The sequence below is a fragment of the Rosa chinensis genome, chromosome 6, assembly GCF_002994745.2.
Source record: "Rosa chinensis cultivar Old Blush chromosome 6, RchiOBHm-V2, whole genome shotgun sequence".
NCBI classification, from domain to species: Eukaryota; Viridiplantae; Streptophyta; class Magnoliopsida; order Rosales; family Rosaceae; genus Rosa; species Rosa chinensis.
In genome coordinates, this window is record NC_037093.1 from 69,432,509 (window position 1) to 69,454,830 (window position 22,322).

Below are 22,322 nucleotides of genomic sequence, written 5' to 3' on the forward strand. Positions count from 1 at the left end.
CACCGACACTTTTATCACATGCACACCACCGACAAGTTTTTTGAAATGAGTGAGTGATAACCCACCGACACTTTTATGTGTGGAAAATTTCAATAAATAGACATGATGTTTTTACTACATACACACACCATCCGAGCTTAACAAAACTTCACCCTTTTCATATCTCTAGCATTACATATTTCCTAAATTCCCTTCGTTGCAATGAACAATTTGTGGGATCAAATTCGACGGTCTCAGGTTGAGGATGATGAAGAGATGATGGCCACCAACGCCATTGTCATGGCTGCAGTCGCTCAAGAATCTGGAAACCAACACCGAGGGCGCGGTTCTCATCCGGGTCGTGCACCAAATGAGGAACGATTTAGAGAAGAAAGGGGCAAAGGTATGTTGGCCGACTACTTTGTCGACCGGCCAGTGTTCAAAGATGCAGAGTTCCGAACACGTTACAGGATGAGTCTCAATCTCTTCCAGTGTATATCTACTGACCTTTGCCAGTATGATCGTTACTTTGTTCAAAGGTCAGATGCTACTGGCAAAGTCGGACTGCTTCCGGAGCAGAAGATGACAGCTGCCTTGCGAATGCTTGCTTACGGTGCAGGGGCAGATCAATGTGCTGAGTATTGTAGGATGGCGAAATCCACCTCCGTTGCAGCACTTCAGCACTTCACACGAGGAATTGTTGATCTTTACTCAACAAAATACCTCCGCGCTCCAACTGCAGCCGACCTCAGACGACTTCTTACCAAAGCTGAGAGGAGAGGTTTTCCAGGAATGATTGGGAGCATCGACTGTATGCATTGGCAATGGAAGAATTGTCCGATAGGTTGGGCTGGAGAATATAGTGGTAGGAAACAGATCCCCACTATCATCCTGGAAGCAGTCGTATCTTACGACACCTGGATTTGGCACGCATTCTTTGGAGTGCCTGGGGCATGCAACGACCTGAACGTCTTGGCAAAGTCTCCATTGTTTGATGACCTTACCGCCGGTAGAGCACCTCTTGTCCAATTCCAAGTTAACAACAGAGCTCACAATCTAGGGTACTATCTTGCCGACGGTATTTATCCTCGATGGGCGACTTTCTTGAAAACTGTTCGAAATCCTACACGCCCCAAGGAAATCGAGTTTGCAAAGGCTCAAGAGGGGTATAGGAAGGATGTAGAAAGATGTTTTGGTATATTACAGTCACGATTTGGTATTATTCGAGGAGCTGCTCGTGGGTGGCATAAAGAGGACCTTCGATACATTATGTTGACGTGTATTATATTACACAACATGATTGTCGAAAATCAACGACCTGAAGATAGTGATGATGAGTTGGAGTCCGATGATGAGGAGGATAATAATATGAGGCCCAGGATTGCTGAGGTATGGGAGGGACCAACCGGTAGAGACTTTGATCCTGTTGGTAGAGATGCTCATAATATGAACGGATTCATGGACCACCATTAGATCTGAGCAGTGTCACTCCAACCTTCAGGAAGACCTCATTCAACACTTTTGGGAATTTCAAGGCAATAGGCGTATCTAGATCTGCTATTTGTGTGTGTTTTCTATTAGTTTTTATGTTTTTAATTATGTTTGTGTGGTTTCTACTTTAGTTTTAATGTTTTTAATTATGTTTGTGTGGTTTCATTTAGCTTTTCATTTGTAAGGGTATTATTCCAATAAATTTTAATTTCATCAATCTAATATTACATAAGTCAAAAACCAAGCATTGGAATCATAACAATACAATTATTTAAAATATATAACTCCCTAATTTTCCTAATCCTCATCTTCATTAGGAATCCAATTTGTGTTTGTGGGGTCATCCATATGGTTGGGGTTGGTGGATTCACCCGAAGAGAAAGGTGGGGAAGGGACACCACCGGTGAATGGTGGTTGTGGGAAGCCACCGGGGAAAGGAGATTGTGGATAATACCCACCGGGGAATGGTGGTTGTGGATAGCCACAGGGGAAAGGAGGTTGTGGATAGCCACCAGGGAAAGGAGGTTGTGGATAGCCACCGGAGAAAGGAGATTGTGGATAATACCCACCGAGGAATGGTGGTTGTGGGATGTTAGATCCACGGGTTGCATCTTCAGCTTCTTTCTCTGCAATTTTTTTTTGTTTTCTTTGCCAGTAATTCTTTTTGGTTGGCGTCATCTTACTTGTGTCCATCTCCATAATACGCTATTCCCTCTCTTGAATTTTGAATGCCTCGTTTCGCATATCCATTTGCAAGCGTATATAATCTCGTTGTTGTTGGTCACGGAGATGTCGAGCATATTCCTCATCACGTTTCTCCTTGGCAGACATCATTGATGTTTGGTTGGTTGCTATAGTCTCCACAGCGGCTGTCAGAGGACTGGAATCATTAGATGCTTTCTTTCCTTTCCGAAGAGCTTCTTTGGCAGCCTTCTTTCCTTGAGGCCTCACCGAAGGATTTGGAGTTGCATCGGCGTTTACCTCATCTGCATCTATGTCCAACTGGACATGAGAATCAGGAGCGGATTGTTGTGTGTGCATCCGTTCAGTTCCTCCCCTGGAGGTTCCTCCAGTCGAAGAGGAATGGTTTGGAATGTCTTCAAATTGTTGAAACCCCTTAACAATCTCATAACATTCTAAATTAATGAAATCACCTTTTTTTTGTTTTCCTTTAGATTTGGTCATCGCAGCTCTCCACAAATCTTGTGCTTGACGTAGCTATTGAATTTAAACAAAAAAGTATAATTCTATTAGTATAAATATAAACGAGGTACAATGTATCAACTATTTAAGTACAAGGTGAGTATAATGTATAATTTAAATAAAATGAAGTCTAAAGTATGATTATGAAGTACTAATTTGAAGTATAATTATCAACTAAATTTTTATATATGAACTAATAATTTAAAGTATAATTATCAACAAAATATTTCAACTAATAATTTAAAGTAAGATGTATCAACTAATTAAATTTTAATATACACTAAAAGAATAATAAAAATTAATATTTGTGTTACACTACAAATTCATACCTCATCAATCATATTCGCACCACTCTTGTACCAAAGTTTCGCTTGCCTTAACGCACAATGCCAAGCATAGAGTTCGACTTTCAAGGTTTTCCACCTCCCTTGAAAAGCTTGCAATGATCGGACATATCCATCCCAATGTTCGGCATAGTGTTGGCGTACCTCTAACCATAGATCATCTTTTCTTCGTTCCGTACCCTTTGCCGGATCTTTGCTAACAGCCCTCCAAGACTTGCACAATTGAATGTCTTCATTAGTCTGCCAACGTGTCCCGTCAATACTTGGATCTCCTACGGGTTGGACAATCGTATTGCCTCGTACACTCATATTGGAATAAAAAAATTGTAGAGTATGAAAGCTTTGAGGAGAAGGAACAAAAAAAATATTGAGGAAGAAAGATGATTTTTTGGTGTGAGAAGTAAAATAGGAGGTAAGGTATTTATAGAAAATTTTGGTTATATTTTTTTTTGTTACCGTTGAAATCTAACGGTATTTTTTTTTTTTTTTAACCTCTGCAAATCGATTTTCATGTTGGCCGTCAGATGCATTTCAGTTTCATAAGCAACGGTCCAGATCTGTGGACCGTTGCATTCAAATCTGCAAAGTAGCCCAACGGCTACACGCCACGTCGCCGCATCACGCTAGAAGACGACAAAAAAACGGCTGCTACGCGCCTGCAGACGTTGTCCCCGCTAGACGACAAGAAACTGTGCTTCACTTCCCCCCGCGGCGCGTCTCCCCGAGCGTCAGTTTTTTGGGCCACGCTGGCATCCTGGGTCACGGGCTCGGTCACCCTCCTACCCGAGTTCGTGACCTGGGCCTCCCACTGTGGTTTTGCCCCAAGCCCGGTGGAAAGGTGAATAGTGAGCTGGGTCAAGTTTTTTGCTGCTTTTGACGTGGTGCCCGGGCAATAGGATGCCCGGTGAACTTGCCCTTAATGGCTACTCCTGAGGACCTACAAGCGTATCTTCCCTCTTGATTTTGGCTCAGCCAAGTCAGTTCCGGACTCCTTCGTGTGGCCCCAAGTATCCGTTGAGGTCCACTCCAGCGATGGGTTAACCATACCCATTATTGACCTCACGGCTCCGAATGCTCCGCAACTCATAACCGTGGCATGTAAGACATGGGGTATTCTCCAATTGAAAGGACATGGAATTCCAACTAGGCTTATGGAGGACATGGAGTCCGAGCGTGAAAGATTGTTTAGTCTCCCAACTGACCAAAAAAATGAAGGCCTTAAGATCTCCAGGCGGGGAGTACAGGATACGGCATCGCCCATATATGCAGTCCTTGTTTTCCACCACCATGTGGCATGAAGGGCTTACCATCATGGGATCTGCAATTGATCATGCTAGGTTGCTTTGGCCTAATGATTATCAAGGATTTTTAGCAAGTACTCTATGAGCATGCAAGTAGAGAAAGTGTAACAAATGTGTTACTGTTTAAAGGATTACGTGAAAGTAGAGATAACTATAGTAAAATATCAGAAATTAACTATACATATCTTTACAGCTATTCAATCATATCCTAGAGTATCAGCTCTGATTCATTTCCTTAATAAAAGTCAGTGTCGAACTAGTTTGTGTGGCTTCAATCCGATGCCATTCAATCTGACGACGGGTTATCTGGATCAGTTATTGACCTCATGGATCCAAATGCCCCGAAACTCATAGTTGAGGCATGTGAGACATGGGTTTTTCATAAAGGCCATGGCATTCCAACAAAGATTATGGAGGAGGTTGAGTCTGAGGCTCGAAAATTGTTTGATCTCTACCCATCGACCAAAAACTGAAGGCCGTACGATCTCCCGATGGGTAGAGTGGATACGGAATCGTCCCAATGCAGTCCTTGTTTTCTACCTTTATGTGGCATGAAGGGCTTACCATCTTTGGCTCTGCAATTGATCATGCTAAGGTGCTGTGGCCTCATGACTATCAACAATTTTGGTATTACCATTGCACAGGCTGCTAGAGAAATTGTAACAAAAACTTCAGACCAAATTACACTTCCCTTCGTCGAAACCATTTCCTACTTTCATCACATAACTTTCATTTGAAAAATGTTAATAATTTTAGTCTAATCCCTAACACCGTCAAATTTTTAGATAGAAATTCAGCACATATGACCGTATAAAAATGCCAACACAAGAGATTAACATGCTGTCATGTCGAACTTCAGTCGAAATAATTGACAAGGTTAAGTTAGAACTTAGAGAAGAATTTATGTCCAAATTATGAAATCTTCATCATTAATTCATTAGCTTACACCGTAGTTATTAATTCAAATTATTGAATTATCAAATAATAACCTCGGCTGTTTTTGTAGTGACATAATAGATGATTATCAGAGGCAAATGAAGGCATTAGCCGAGAAACTAATGCGCATCCTCTTCAAAGCCTTGAGCATTCCTGTGAAAGATGTGAATTGGTTTGATGATCCAACTAACAGCAGTGGCTGCAATCTGGCTTTACATGCAGTTGAACTCTTACCCTCCATCCCCTGAACCAACTCGGACCTTGGGTCTAGCTGGGCCCTCACACAGACACCTCCATGGCTCCATTGTAACCATACTCCGAGCTAAAACCAGCGGTCTCCAAGTCTTCAAAGACGGAGTTGGGTGGATTCCGGTGGAACCGAAAAACGATGCACTCATTGTGAACCTTGGTGATTTCACCCGCATTCTATCCAATGGTCGATTTATCAGTGTTCTTCATCGTGTAGTGGTGAAACCTGTTGGAGTTGTTGCTTGTCAGTTAAGTTTGTTTAGAGTTTGTCTCATTTAGGTTCAGTTAATAATCCCTATTGAATAGGGACTTCTTGTTAGGATTTGACTTATTAATTAGCTGCTGTTACCACGTTTTTAGTTGTGTTTAAAACGTGGGTTGTTTAATTTCCTTTCCTTATCTTGTAAGGCTTTATAAGCCGACTGCTTTGCTTCAAGTTGAATAAGAGAGTTGATCTTCAATTACTGTGAGTTATCTACTAGGTTTTTGAGTTCTACAATTCTGGTATCAGAGCCCCAACAAGGGGCTTGATTGAGCAAGTTTGGGAACTGCAGTTTCCCAACGTAAGAAAGAAAAGTGAGAGTAAACACAAGGAGTGAGAAAAGAGTGAGTTAGAGATGGCAACAGAAGGAGGCTTTGTTCAACCTGCAATACCAAGGTTCGATGGTCATTATGACCATTGGGCCATGCTCATGGAGAATTTTCTCCGATCAAAAGAATACTGGAGCTTGGTGGAGAGTGGGATCCTGGTAGTTCCAAATGGAGCCGAGCCAACTGAAGCACAAAGGAAGTCTATTGAGGAACAACGTCTGAAGGATTTAAAGGTAAAGAATTACCTCTTTCAGGCTATTGACAGAACTATCATGGAAACCATCCTCAATAAGGAGACAGCGAAGAGCATTTGGGATTCGATGAAACAGAAATACCAGGGAACAACAAGAGTGAAGCGTGCTCAGTTGCAGGCACTTCGAAGGGAATTCGAAATTCTCCAGATGAGAGAAGGAGAAAAAGTGGACGAGTACTTTGCTCGAACTCTTTCGATTGCAAACAAGATGAAGATTCATAGAGAAAAGATGGAAGAAGTGGTGATCGTTGAGAAAATCTTGAGGACCATGACCAAAAGATTTGATTATGCGGTTTGTTCAGTAGAGGAATCCAACAACTTAGAGACGCTGACGATCGATGAGCTACAAATGACAGGACTCGCCCAGAATTTCACCCTGAAATCCGAGGTGGCCCTGTGGGGCCCACCTTAGGGATAGCTCTACCAAAAATTCAGCAGAGTCACCCCTAAAATGGACTACCCAAAAACCTGTAAAACACACAAAAACACTACAAGCAAACCAACCTTATACTCCTGGAGCCACCCTGCTCCCAATTACCAACAACTCCACTTTCATAAAACTCAACAATACTAATCCCAAAGGTTATCAGAGCAATACTACTATACACAGGGATATAAAAAGAAGAGGAAAGGATCAAGGGATCCTACACTGCGGAAGTAGTGACAACTATGCCTCAAATGCCATGTACGCCCGACCTCAACTAATAACGCCTGCAAACTAGGCATTTAAAACTGAAACGCCCAGGGGAAAGTAAACGAAAAACGTTAGCGTGAATGGACAAAAATAAACAATTTAAAAGAAAAAGGATTTCATACTTTCCCACATTTATTCTCTTTAAAAACCGATGCATGCAACAATTAGAAAACACATTTAGCTTTAAATTCAAGAATTTCAAAACGATAAACTGACTAGCCTTGCTAGTCACAACATTCGAAAAATAGATCGTAAAATCGAAATCTCGTTTCTCAAAAAGATAAGACCAGCCCTGCTGGCTACAGTGAAAATCAGACTAGCCCCACTAGTCAAGCAACGATAAGATATGGGGAAGAAGTATCACCATACGAAAGAAGGGAGTCTCCCAGGCTCGGGTCGGAGTGTCCCACACTCTGGAGCATCCCATGCTCTGCTCGACTCACCCGCGAACACATAGTAAGCAGGGAGGAGTACTAATAAGGCTCGACTACACCCACGTGAGGAGGAGAACTAAATGACGACCCATGTATGGCGGGTAAAAACCATACGAAAATCGAAAATCAGTAAGGTTTCCCCATAAGTCTCGCGAATAAAACCAAAAACATGGGTACGATTCCCAACCGTACCCGGAAATTCTCATAAAAAGTCATATAAATCAACAGCGTGTCCCACACGCTAAAAGAATAATTAGATCATCATCAAGGCATTCCCAATGCCAAAACCGAAGGTCAATGAATAAATATGAAAACTAACTCCATCGAAATCTCATTTCGAAAATCTCTTATAAAATCTCAAATTGACGAATAGAAACATAATATAAATAGTATAATTCCGGAAATCACCTCGGAAATAAATAATTCATCAAATAGGATTATAAATCATAACCAACTTCGGAAACAAATCATTATCGAAAGAAATTATATGAGATAAAGTGAAATCAATCTCCGAAATTAAATCATATGCTTGAAATGTAATATGATAATTAAATAGAGCAAACTCTAAGAAATAAATGCATGCATCATTATTTAAAAACAAAAGTCCACTCACAGTACTATTGGGGGACCACGCAAACGAGTTCCTTCATTTAACCGTAGCTCGCGGCATTGCCCTGTACACAATTATATTTCCGTAAACGGCAATCCGATAAAATAATTACGAACCTAAACGAAACCCGAAAATCCCTATCTTCATTGCTTCTCGGATTCAACCCAAATCTCTCCCACAACACCAATTCCTCAATTGACATATTCCCCAACGAAAACGAGGGAAATCCAACGGCCGGATTTCCCACAATTCAATCACACAACTCCGAACTTCGGAAATTCACAAACAATTCCAAACTCCTCCAAAATTCACCAAACTTCACATACAAGTACTACAACATTTATACAATTTATTGGGCTAAAAACTGGAATTAAAACACTGCCCTACACACCTCCACGCGCCACCAACAGTGGCAGCGCGTGGACCCCATGCGCCGGCGGCCACCACCTCCGATGGCCACCAAATTTTGGCAGCACCACCTACACAACAGACCCAACAATTTTCACAACTACAACAAGTTCCAATTTTACCTTGAAGGGCTCCAATTTGGCCGGTGAATTTTTCCAGAAAAACCCAAGAACCCTAGAAATTGCAATCGTTAATTCGACCTCCACACTGCAAATTGAAATGAAAAACCTTAGGGGAAATAATCATTGGCAAAAACCGAACCTTCGACGCCAGTTTGGTGGCCGTAGACGACCGGAATCGCCGGAAATCGACAAAACTCCCAAACTGCTACAGTGAACTTCACGGCTCAAATCCAAGCTCCACCGGTCGAATCGCTGCAAAACACCACCACAGGTGTGACAAGGATGAAGAGGCGAGCTTGCTGGTGCCCGGATTCTATCGTGGGGTGGCCGGAGGAGGAAGAAATCGGAGGAAGAAGAAATCGGGCCGAAGAGGAGAAAGGATCGGGGGAGAGGAGAGAGAAAAGCCCGTAGGTTTCCAAAATTGGAATCTTACCACAGTAACTTGGCTATTTATAGAAACTTACCACATGAACAGTAACTTTAGTATTTCGCTTATAACTTTTGCACACGAACTCCGATTTTTACGTACCACATATCCATGCTCTCGGTTTAACGTCCTCTACAACTTCCATGAAGAACATTTTCTCAAATTTTGACCCAAACAAAAAGTCAACCTTTAGGGCCACTAAAAGTACTTAAACGACAGTAAAAGTGAAAGTAAAGGTCGTTTACGGTCCAAATGACTAGTGAACCGGTAAATTCAGGTTCGGGATGTTACAAAGGAAAGGTGCTGAGTTGGAATCCCATTCTAACTAAGGATTCTTGTGGTTCCGGAGGATCTAGCTACAGGAGAACCAGGAACGGAGAGCTTTCCCCCCTTTTACACCCGACTCTTTGGTCTTAAGAATGCTGGTTTTAAGAATGAGTGATTGCCCTTCTCCGACCCTTACTGCCCAACCTGAAAGCGGTGAGTTATTTATCAGCCAAACATTCTTCTTACGGCTAGATCCAATCTCCTGGTCCCTGCGGAAAGGAAAAAGAATTTCACGTTCTTCCTTTCGGGAAGGGAGGATTAGGAAAATCCTATTGATTGCAGCTTTCTCACAAAGCAGCTTATTTGTTCATGAACAGAGGATGAATGGTCATGTTGAAGAAGAACAAGCCTTGAAGATTACTTATGATGAAAGATTTGGAGGCAGAGGAAGGGGTCGTGGAACAATTCGAGGACGAGGAAGAGGCAGAGGTAGGCAGCCATTGAACAAAGCTATCGTGGAGTGCTTCAAATGCCACAAACTAGGGCATTTCCAATATGAATGCCCTAGTTGGGAGAAAGGGGCCAATTATGCTGAGATCGATGAAGAGGAGGAGATGCTCCTAATGTCGTATGTGGAATCCAACAACTCAAAACGAGAAGAAGTATGGTTTCTTGATTGCGGGTGTAGTAATCATATGTGCGGGAATAAACAGTGGTTCTCTAATCTTGATGAAGAGTTCAGACACTCAGTGAAGCTCGGAAATAACTCAAGAATGGAGGTTATGGGAAGAGGCAATATCCGGCTGCAAATCAGTGTTACAACACAGGTAGTCACTGATGTCTTTTATATCCCTGATTTAAAGAACAATTTGATGAGTGTTGGGCAGCTGCAAGAGAAAGGATTGGCCATTCTGATTCAACACGGAGAATGTAGACTTTACCATCCAAAGAAGGGGCTAATTATGCAAACGTGGATGACTACAAACAGAATGTTTGTACTACTTGATAATGTGGTACTGGAAGCTCCATCTTGCCTACAAACAATCACTGAAGAAGACTCGCAGCTATGGCACCGGAGATATGGCCTTTTGAACTATAAAGGCCTAAGAACGTTGTAGTATAAAAGAATGGTGAAGGGACTACCTCTTGTCAAAAACACAAACAAGCTTTGCACTGGATGCTTAGTAGGAAAGCAACACAGAGATGTAATTCCCAAGAAAAGTTTGTGGCGAGCTTCATCAAGGTTGCAGCTTGTACATGCCGATATCTGTGGCCCCATCACACCTACTTCCAACAGTCATAAGAGGTATCTCTTAAGCTTTATCGATGATTATAGTAGGAAAGTTTGGTTATACTTCCTAGCTGAAAAGTCTGAGGCCTTTAATGTCTTTAAAAATTTCAAGAGCTTGGTTGAGAAGGAAATAGGTGCATTTATCTGTTGTTTACGAACTGATAGGGGAGGGGAATTCACTTCCCATGAGTTTAATGATTTTTGTAAGATAAATGGCATAAACAGGCAGCTCACGGAAGCGTATACTCCTCAACAAAATGGAGTCGCTGAACGCAAAAACTGAACTATAATGAATATGGTTCGGAGTATGCTTTGTGAGAAGCAAGTGCCCAAGACCTTTTGGCCAGAGGCTGCAAAATGGACGGCTCATGTTTTGAATAGAAGTCCAACGTTGGCAGTGAAAGACAAGACACCTGAGGAGATGTGGACTGGAATTAAACCAAATGTGAGTTACTTTCGAGTTTTTGTGACAGGACCTGCCCGAATATCACCCTGAAATCTGAGGTGACCCTGTGGGGCCCACCTTAGGAATAGCTCTACCAAAAATTCGGCAGAGTCACCCCTAAAATGGACTTCGCAAAAACCTGTAAAACACACAAAACACTTCAAGCAAACCAACCTTATACTCCTAGAGCCACCATGCTCCCAATTACCATCAACTCCACTTTCACAAAACATAAAAACTCAACTTAACAATACTAATCCCAAAGGTCATCAGAGCAATACTAATACACAAGGATATAAAAAGAAGAGTAAAGGATCAAGGGATCCTACACTGCGGAAGTAGTGACAACTATGCCTCAAATGCCATGTACGCCCGACCTCTACTAATAACGCCTGCAAACTGGGCATTTGAAACTGAAACGCCCAGGGGAAAGTAAACGAAAAACGTTAGCGTGAGTGGACAAAAATAAACAATTTAAAAGAAAAAGGATTTCATACTTTCCCACATTTATTCTCTTAAAAATCTGATGCATGCAACCATAAGAAAACACATTTAGCTTTAAATCCAAGAATTTCAAAACAATAAACCGACTAGCCTCGCTAGTCACAACATTAGAAAAGATATATCGTAAAACTGAAATCTCGTTTCTCAAGAAGATAAGACTAGCCCCGCTAGTCAAGCAACGATAAGATATGGGGAAGAAGTATCACCATACGAAAGAAGGGAGCCTCCCAGGCTCGGGTCGGAGTGTCCCACACTCTGGAGCATCCCATGCTCTGCTCGACTCACCCGCGAACACATAGTAAGCAGGGAGGAGTACTAATAAGGCTCGACTACACCCACGTGAGGAGGAGAACTAAATGACGACCCAGGTATGGTGGGTAAAAACCATTAAAATCCAGTAAAACTATAAGGCTTCCCCATAAGTCCGGCAAATAAAAAGAACACGGGTACGATTCCCAACCGTACCCGGAAATTCTCGTAAAAAGTCACATAAATCAACAGCGTGTCCCACACGCTAACAGAATAATTAGATCCATCGTTTCCTCGACAAAAATTCCATTTAAAATCCGAAAACAATTCATTCCCGAAATCACTTTATAATATTTCATAAATCTCAAAACCCAATCAAATCCGAAATCACTTTATAATCCGAAAACCAAAATCACTATCGATTGCAAATCATCATATGCTCAAAATATAAAAGATGATAATTAAATAAAGCATTATTTTAGAGAAATAAATGCATGCATCAATATTCAAAATCAAAAGTCCACTCACAGTACTATTTAGGCGTTCACGCATACGAGTTCCTTCATCGAGCGATGAGTCGGTACCTCGTCCTGTACACAATTATTCGTACGTAAATAATTACCGGACGGAAAATAATTTTACGATAATCAATAATTAAATCTCAAAACCCATAACCTCAACTTCTCCAATCCTCTTCCGCATCCAACCAAACTTCACCAACACTGCCCACTCGTCGATTTCAGACTATATAACAATTATGGAGGAAATCCGACAATCGGATCCACGATTAACATTAACCGAAATCCAAATCTTTAGAAATTTATAACCGATTCAAAACTCCACCAATCCTCACCAAACTTCATATATAAGCTCTATGATAATTTTAGAATTTAACTAGCCAGAAATTGAAATTAAAAAGCTACCCTAGCCGCCGTTACCGCCGCCCAATGTGGCGGCGCAGCCGTCACTGCCACCAACTCCAATGGCCACCAAAATTTGGCAGTAACACCTACTCAACACACCCATTAATTCTTTCAGCTGTGACCAAGTTAGAAAATGAGCGGAAGTACCTCAACAATTAAGGGGAAGGTTGAACCCGAACCGTGAATAGTAACTTCAAACCGTCGATTCTTCCTCCACGCTTCAAATCTCGGCAAAAGCTTCCGGGAGCATCATCTACGTCCCAAGGCGCTCCCAAGAACCTAACTTGGTCGTCTGGGGTGGCCGGAATCGGAAGATATCAGCCGTGAAGGGAGGCGATTTCCAGCTCGAGCTGTGCAGCTTCTCGGCCTTGCAGCTCCCTCCACGGTTCGTTTTTCACCTCGATGTCTTCAGAGAAATTATAGGCGACGTCAAGGTGAGAAAAATTTCTTTTGGAATCAAGTCGATTGGAGGCTTGTGGAGGAAGATATGGCCGGACAAAGAAGACCCCAGAAAGCTCGGTAAGTTTCTGGAAAAATATCGAAACTTACCACAGTACTTTCTCTCTATATAGAAAGTTACTATGAACAGTAATTTTAGTATTTTGGCCATAACTTTTGCATACGAACTCTAATTTTTACGTACCACATATGCACGTGCTTGGTTTAATGTTTTCTATAACTTTCATGAAGAACTTTTTCTCAAATTTTGACCCGAACAGAAAGTCATCTTTTAGGGCTCCCTAAAAGTACCGAAACGACAGTAAAAGTGAAAGTAAAGGTCGTTTACCGTCCAAATGACTAGTAAACAGGTGAATTAAGATATGGGACGTTACATTTTGGTTGCTTGGCTCATGTCCATGTACCGGATCAGAGAAGAGTGAAGCTAGATGACAAGAGCTACAAATGTGTATTGCTTGGGATAAGCGATGAGTCTAAAGCTTATAGGTTGTTTGATCCAATTACCAAGAAGATTGTAGTAAGCAGGGATGTAGTTTTTGAGGAAGATCAAGGCTGGAATTGGGGGAGGAGCATTGAGGAAGAAAGGCTTGATGTATTAGAGTGGGGTGAGGATGATGAAGATCAAGTTGAGTCCTCTGAAAGTGAAGAAGAAGCTGAGAACAATGGAGGTACAGAAGCTGAGAATCAAGTGGTTGTGGGACAAAATGGAGGAGTAATCACTTCATTTAGTGAGTCACTCGATGAATCTGTCTCAAGTCAAGCTGAAGGAAGAAACCGAAGAACACCTGTTTGGATGGAGGATTATGTGAACGGGGAAGGATTGTCTGAAGAAGAGGATGTGCATAACTGTGTCATGTTCATTGCATATGAAGATCCAAGTTCTTTCGAAGAAGCAGCAAAGAGTGTTAAATGGAGGGCTGCAATGGATTCAGAAATTGAGGCAATTGAAAGGAACAAGACCTGGGAACTCACCACCTTACCTACTGGAGCTAAAAAGATTGGAGTGAAGTGGGTTTTTAGAACCAAGTTGAATGAAAATGGAGATGTTGACAAGTGCAAAGCTCGCTTGGTTGCAAAAGGGTACGCTCAGTAACAAGGGATAGACTATACAGAGGTTTTTGCTCCTGTGGCAAGGTGGGATACCATTCGGATGGTGCTAGCCCTAGCTGCTCAAAAAGGCTGGAATGTGTATCAACTTGACGTTAAAAGTGCCTTTTTACATGGTGAGTTGAATGAGGCTGTATACGTTGAGCAACCACAGGGATATGAACGAAAGGGTGAGGAGCACAAGGTCTATAGGCTGAAGAAGGCACTGTATGGCTTGAAGCAAGCACCACGGGCATGGTATAGCAGAATAGAATCATATTTTGTGAAGGAGGGATTCAAAAGATGCAGTTATGAGCACACTCTGTTTGTCAAATCTGGAAATGGAGGTAAACTTTTAATTGTGAGCCTATATGTCGATGATTTAATCTTTACCGGGAATGACTCAAGCATGTTTGAAAGTTTTAAGAGTTCCATGAAGCATGAGTTCGACATGACAGACTTAGGTAAAATGAGGTATTTTCTTGGGGTTGAAGTCTTGCAAAGCTCTGAAGGTATTTATTTGAGTAAGAAGAAGTATGCTAGGGAGTCGCTTGAGAAGTTTGGACTGGAGAATAGCAATCCAGTAAAGAACCCCATTGTTCCTGGCTTTCGATTGACAAAAGAAGGAAGAGGAGCTAAAGCTGATGCTACGGTGTATAAGCAACTGATTGGGAGCCTTATGTACATTACAGCAACAAGGCCAGACTTGATGTTCGTGGTGTGCCTCTTGAGTAGATATATGGCTTGTCCAACTGATTTGCATATGCAAGCTGCAAAACGAGTGTTGAGATATCTAATAGGAACAATGGATTTTGGTGTGTTTTATAGAAGAGGAGAAGTTGAGGAACTGCTGTGTTTTACCGACAGCGATTATGCTGGAGATGTTGATGATAGGAAAAGTACGTCCAGTTATGTGTTCTTGCTAAGTGGTGCAGCAGTCTCTTGGGCGTCAAGAAAACAACCAGTGGTGACTTTATCCACCACTGAGGCTGAGTTCGTGGCAGCAGCTTCGTGTGCTTGCCAATGTGTCTGGATGCGAAGGGTGTTAGAGAAGATTGGACTTTCTCAAGGTAGTTGCACTACCATAATGTGTGACAACAGCTCGACGATCAAATTGTCGAAAAATCCGCTCTTGCATGGTCGAAGCAAACATATTGACGTAAGGTTTCACTTCTTACGTGATCTTACAAAGGAGGAGGTGGTGAAGCTGGTTCACTGCGGCACAAACGAGCAGATAGCTGATATCATGACTAAGCCCTTGAAATTGGAGGCGTTTCTGAAGCTACGAAGTCTACTTGGGGTCTGTAAGGTACCAAACTTAAACTGAATTCATACTGCAATCAGTTTAGGGGAGGATTTGTTGGAGTTGTTGCTTGTCAGTTAAGTTTGTTTAGAGTCTGTCTCATTTAGGTTCAGTTAATAATCCCTATTGAATAGGGACTTCTTGTTAGGATTTGACTTATTCATTAGCTGCTGTTACCACGTTTTTAGTTGTGTTTAAAACGTGGGTTGTTTAATTTCCTTTCCTTATCTTGTAAGGCTTTATAAGCCGACTGCTTTGCTTCAAGTTGAATAAGAGAGTTGATCTTCAATTACTGTGAGTTATCTACTAGGTTTTTGAGTTCTACAAAACCGTGAAACCAATCCAACGCTACTCAATGGGATACTTCTTTAGGCCCCCAATGGATTTTGCTGTGTCACCACTTTTGTCGAAGGATTTGGGTCCGAGACAAGTTCCTCGGTATCGTTCAGAGCAAAGGAGTATCTTGAGCTAAAGGCCAAGCATCTTGAGAAAGCATTTTCTCTCATCGAAATTTAGATGGCCCGACTTTTATATAGTAGTATCTAAATAAAGGCAACAAATATATTGCGATGAACATGCATAAACCTTTCCATTTGCTGTGTAATTGTGTTGTATTTTTCTCTCTATCTCTGACTCATGGAAAGGTTTCCTCCAATGGCGGCCGATGCCGGCCTCCTTTCTAAGGGGAGTCCTTCTCTCCACGTTGTACCATCTGTCCTCAGCCCTCCGAAGCCAAAGATCAAAAAATCAAAGCCAACCTCTCTTTCGAAGGGGATCGATCGACCAAAGACCTCTGGAATCCTGAGTGCTTGTCGAACTCTGACAGTGGTTATTTGATGGTGATGTGACCCTCCGATGCACGGTGGCAAGGAAGGAGGTCGTCGTTGAACCAGGGCGTGCCCGACCATGCAGGGGACTTAAGAAGTCGAAAACGATGTTTTACTCAGGTCGGATGCATAGATTCTGGCAGACGTAAGAGCTGGATCTTCTAGGCAGTGGGGTGATGCTCGGAAAGCAGGTGGAAGTTAACCTCGATTGGTGGTTGAATGCAGTGGTCCGGGTTGTTGGTGGCGCGACACTGATGGATCAATCATGGAAGAGGAAGATTGAGATCTGACCTGACTCACCTGAGGGTAGTGCAACGAGCATGGCAGCTGGTTTGAGGCTGATTACCGGTGACGTAGAGGCGGATCATGTGCTTCGGCTTGAGATCTCAGAGGAAACAGCGGCGGCGATCTTGGTAGGCAACGATGAGGGACTGCCTTCTCATGAATGGGTGTCTAAATCTAGTTGGTGGCCAAACACAAGATGGAGGCCCAAATCAGCCTGGGTGTCCAACTTAATTTGGTGCCCTTGCTGGTTTTGGATGGGGGTATTGCCCAGGTAGCCTTTGGCTCTCTAGGGTTTTGAATTTGGGATCCCAGAGGATTACTCTAAAAAACTACGCTTAAGTTGTTTTTAGCCTGCAGATTATGATGTTTCTTTTACATCTTGATAATGAAAGCTTCTAGAGCACCGCAATTAAGCGCATTGGCAAAAGAAGTTTTCACACAAAATTATCTCTTTGTAGGGTAATGTTGTAGTTTGTTAGGCTCCTTGATTAAGTGAGCTTCGATGCCTTAAGTGAATGGTGCGTGATTCTCGTTTTTGTAAAATTTGTAAGTGCCGTTCTGGCATGCCATTATCAATGAAATCTTCATTTACTCAAAAAAAAAAAAAAGGAAAGGGTTTTGGATCTACAAAATTTCCAAAACCTTATTTAATATTTTGATTCAATAAATTTTAATGTATGTTCAATTTTTTTTTTTTGATTAAGTTATTTAGAATCAGTTTAATTAATTAGATTAGAAGGCACATGTTAAGGAGATCAGCTGTAGTGTTTTCGGTATATTCAATTATTCATGCATCAAATTAGAGGAGTTTTGTGTATTATACCTCTAATTGAAATTTTAAATCAAACAATAATGGATAGTAAATTATGACATTTTAAGGTGTTTTGAATTTTCTATCTCTAGTTGAAATATAAATAAATAATAATAATTAAATAAAAGATGCAGCTATTGCCACCGTACAATTTTCTTAGTTCACCATATGAACATTTGAATTATTGAAAAACTATATTACTCAAGTGCAATATGACTAATTAATATGCTAATTTTCTAAAATTCAAATATGTAAAAAAAATTAAATACATAACCAATTAATTAAATACAAAGGCTACTTAATTTCTCATTGGATAACATTAATATTTATCTTCTCACCCGAATCTAAATTTATCACTTTTTTTTGTTGTCTTTTTTCCTCCTCATTGTTAATTCGTTATTCAATTAACAAAACCATTAGTGTTAACTTCATTTGCAATACCCTTTGTGAACACCGAAAATAAAAATTTAAAACACAAAAAAAAAAAAAAAATCATTCTCTTCTTCATTGCTCACAGTTTTTAACTTACTAATCTTTTGACATGGATTGAAATAGACAAACATTGAAACTGAAAGAGAAAATTAAAAAAATGGAAGTAAATCAGATTATGATTTTGTTAGAAAATTTTAGTTTTTCTATTTCTATAAATTAAATGAGAGATTTTTGTTAAAAAAAAAATTTCTATTTTAATTGGATATGTCATATAAGGATATTTCAGGAAAAAAATGAGTAAGGTAAGTAAATTTAATATTGAAATTAAAATTAGGGGAAATGATCATTTACCCAATTTCAACTTAAAAATTGCCCACTTGCTCCACTAAGTATTTTTTAATTTCATTTACCCTAAACACTCTAAGAGATTATTTCCCTATTACCTAATTAATTCTTTTTTATTTATTTTTGGGACTGTTTTGCCCTCTCTTTCTTTCTCACTTGGAGAGAGAAGTCGTCGGATACCTTGCCGGACTTCGGTGACCAGTAGAAGGTCACCCACTCCGGTGACAGGAATCCGACTGCTGGTTACCGGAAGCCGGGGACCGGTAGGCTGAATCCAGAATCAGGCTACCGAACTAGTGTCCAGATTTCCGGTGTCTGAATTTATTGCCCCCTAATAATACTTAGTCACCATATTATTGCCTCCAAATAACCATATTATTGCTCCAAATAATCGTATTATTGCCACCCAATAATCATATTATTTCCCTAAATAATCATATTATTACCCTCCAATAATCATATTATTGCCCTGAAGTGAATTGCATAAACACCCAAAACCGAAATGAACACGCTACATACACATTTGATCAATTTATATGTTCAATTGTACACGTTACTTTTTTTTTTCCTTCCTCATTCTTGGAGCTCACAGTATACCAAAAAAAAAAAAAGTATACCCCGTGTTAACGTTTAAGAGTCCAGCGGTAGCTGGACCCTAGCTAACGCTGATCCGGTGGGCGGATCGATACTTGTGTTGTTCTCGAAGCTCCCGTTACCTGTCAAGTGAAATACAATGGGCGTCAGAGGGAGACCGCGCCGGGCGGTCTTCTGCTCTTCGATGCCTAAGTTAGTCAATGTATTTGTGTTGACAAAGTAACAGTAGATAAGTATTGAATGCGTCATCAATGAGGAGAGAGGAGAGCACCTTTTATAGGTGAGGAAGAGGTTGATCTTCTCTTTGTTTTCGATGTGGGATTGATATGCTTCAATTCCCAGTTTCAGAAGCTTCTGATGCCATCTTGGCGTGGCCCGTGGCGGCGCGTCGGCGGTGATCTGGAGGTGGTCCGACGCTGAGGCTGTAGCCTGCATGGCGGTGTGTCTGCATGTCATTCCTTTAGTTGGAATTAGTACCGTTGGCGGTACAATGAGCGTGGCCCATTATAGCTAATTATGTTTGCAAATGTACATGTATGTACAAGTCCCCCAAGTCCCCAGTCAAGGAGGGCAATCTTGGTTGGGGAGTTGTTCGGCGGTTTGAAGCGTTTTCTTCCGCTAGACTTGCAAGAGCATAATTAGCGTCAGTGCGTTGTCAACCGTTGGTTTTACTGAGCAAACGCTTTATACCCTTTGGGGTGGGCCCCTGCTAGGCCCCCCAGGGAGTCCCCCACTCCCCGGCGAAGATAGACCTCCGGATGGTCGGCAAGTTGTTTGTTGAGGGGGAGCTGCGCGGAGCAGAGGGTGTTAGGTAGCGAGCCCAACGTTTAGCACCCAGATGACGGGGGTCAACGTGCCTGATCAGGGCCGTGGTAGACTGTTGACTAGTCCCCATGTCCCGTAGGGACGGTCTGACGGTAACGCCGCGTGGCGGTCGTTGTCAGAGAGGCGTGGCCTCGGGATACGCGATTTGGCGGATATCCCCCCGCTAAATGTAGCAGGAAGCAGTGTCCGGCAGACGTGCCTGGCGGTATTTTGTTTGAACGATATTGCGTTTAAACAAAGCACGCAGTTTGCAAGATGAAAGTGGGTTCCGCCAGAGGTGTATAGCGGAAGATACCCAGCTTGCAGGACGGTACAGGGAGAAGTTCTGCCGGCAGAGTTTCGCTCAGCGGAGACTTTGTCACCTGGAAGGTGGCAAGTGAGAAGTTCTGCTGGCGGGGTTTCGCTCAGCGGAGACTTCGTCTCTTGGAAGGCGCTCAGCGGAGACCTCGTCTCTTGGAAATAACAAGTGAGAAGTTCCGCTGGTGAGGTTTCGCTCAGCGGAGACTTCGTCTCTTGGAAGATAACAAGTGAGAAGTTCCGCTGGCGGGGTTTCGCTCCAGCGGAGACTTCGTCTCTTGGAAGATAACAAGTGAGAAGTTCCGCTGGCGGGGTTTCGCTCAGCGGAGACTTCATCTCTTGGAACATAACAAGTGAGAAGTTCCGCTGGCGGGGTTTCGCTCAGCGGAGACTTCGTCTCTTGGAAGATAACAAGTGAGAAGTTCCGCTGGCGGGGTTTTGCTCAGCGGAGACTTCGGACGGTATTGTGAAGTCGTCCCCGTGGTGGTTAACACGCGTCGAACCCCTAGAGGGTTAGCGTGCGCAGGCTTGTCTCCTAAGCCTGTCCGTCTTCTCGCCTTTAATGATAGTAAATGTGGGTTTCGTAACCGAGGTGACGCCTCGGGTAATCCGGAGAGTGAGTGGAGACTTACGACACGTGTACGGTTGGTATGTGATGTCGTTATGGAGCGGACGGCTTAGGACGCGTTGATGCTGACATAAAAGGGGGGGGGGGGGAACCTTGGGAGATTTGGCACAGTGTGAAAATTTGAAAACCTAGTCATCGTCTTCAAGCTCTGTTTGTCCGAGACCGAAGAAAGAATTTGCCGAAGCTTGGGTATACCGTTCCCGGAGAGACGACGATCGCAGCCCCCTAAGATTACTGTGCACCACTGTGTGGTAGACTTCATCACCGAGGTTGGTATCCGGATTTCCCTTTTTTTTTTTTTTTTTTTTTTTTTTTGTGGGTCTGCTATTTTCTGGGTTTTGTTGTTTTTGTCTTTCTGGGATGATTGCTGGTTTTGTTGGGCGTGTTCTGAGGTGTAAAATGATATTTTTGTTGGGGGGGGGGGTTGAATTATGGTTGGCAAAGCGTTAGTGCTTAGGGGTTTAGATGGCCGAATCTGGGTTGAGTGCGTTTGTTCGTATTTTGGCATTTTCTGGGTTTTGTTCTTGATGCCCTTGGCTATAACTGATGTAAGAATAGGCTAGATCTGTGTTTGTGCTAACTGATGTGGGTTTTAGGGTTTGGGATGGCTAATGTCATAGAGATTTCGAGCAGTGAGGATTCCGGGTCTGACGTGTCGTTCAGCGCGGCGGATAGGATTTTTATTGATTCGTTGCGTCCGTCTGCCCATGCAGGAACCTCACTGCCAGAACCGCTAGACGTTGAGCCGCTACAGACCATCCCCTGGGAAGTAGCTATGGGTCGTGGTTCGCGTCCAGAGAGCTCTGTGGCGGGTGAGGCCGCTGCTGCCAAAGCTAGGCGCAATGAGCGTTTGGCGAGCAACAGTGCTGCTAGCGGCTCCGCTGGAGAAGAAGAAGTAGCGGGGCAGAATGCTGAGTCGGGGTGGTTCCTCTCGGATGGCACCGCCGTCGACGAGGCAGGAGGGCGGATGGACGTCGCCGCTGTTAACCGAATGAAGCAAATGTTCCGATTGCCGGGCTCGGTGAAGCTGCGCCCGCCGACAGCGGATGAGAAGGCCTCGATTCTCCCAGCGGGATTTGCTGCCGTTCATGAGGCGATATTCCGCCAAGGAGTGACACTCCCGTTGGTGCCAAATCTCCAAATCCTGGTGTGCGAATTTGGCCTTGCCTTTGGTCAGATTTGCCCCAACATGTGGCGGTTGATGTTGGCCATGAACTCACTTTGGCGGTTGTCCGGGTGCGAGGGGCCTACTGTGGCGGAAGTGCTTCACTTCTACGAGCTGGTGTACGTGAAGCGCCGAGGTTGCAAAGGGCAAGTGAACTTGAGCCGCCGGCAGGGAGCACCCAAGCTGATAGAGAATCTAAGGGACTCAATGTCCTACTGGCGGGGGACCTTCTGCGTCGCCACAGAGGGTTGGGAGTATCATGCCAGGTCGAACGAGGAAGGGCCAACATTTAGGATTAAGTCAGAGTTCCAACCCATTCGAGGTTGGTAACTGGTTTCTGCTGAACGTAGTTGGCGGGTTCACGTATTTGCACTTGTATTCTCACTAACGATTACCGTTTTTGTGCAGCGGGACTGCGGTACACGCTAACGCGCGAAGAAGAGTGTCGCGTAGCGAGGAGAGGTTGCTGGAGGAACCGCAACTTGCTGGATTTCCGACTTCTGACTGGTTGGGAGTTGCTGGTCGACCAGCGGTTAACGCGTTC

General features: G+C 42.9%; 1 protein-coding gene and 1 pseudogene across 1 annotated transcript; both read left to right on the top strand.

Moving 5' to 3' along the window:
- The first annotated feature begins 201 nt into the window (after positions 1–201).
- On the top strand, positions 202–1,452 carry LOC112171849 (putative nuclease HARBI1). The gene has a single exon (XM_040508649.1). It carries the CDS (start codon positions 202–204, stop codon positions 1,450–1,452), a length of 1,251 nt encoding a protein of 416 aa, XP_040364583.1.
- A 2,462-nt stretch (positions 1,453–3,914) lies between these two features.
- On the top strand, positions 3,915–17,252 carry LOC112171851 (annotated as a pseudogene).
- Positions 17,253–22,322: the final 5,070 nt, after the last annotated feature.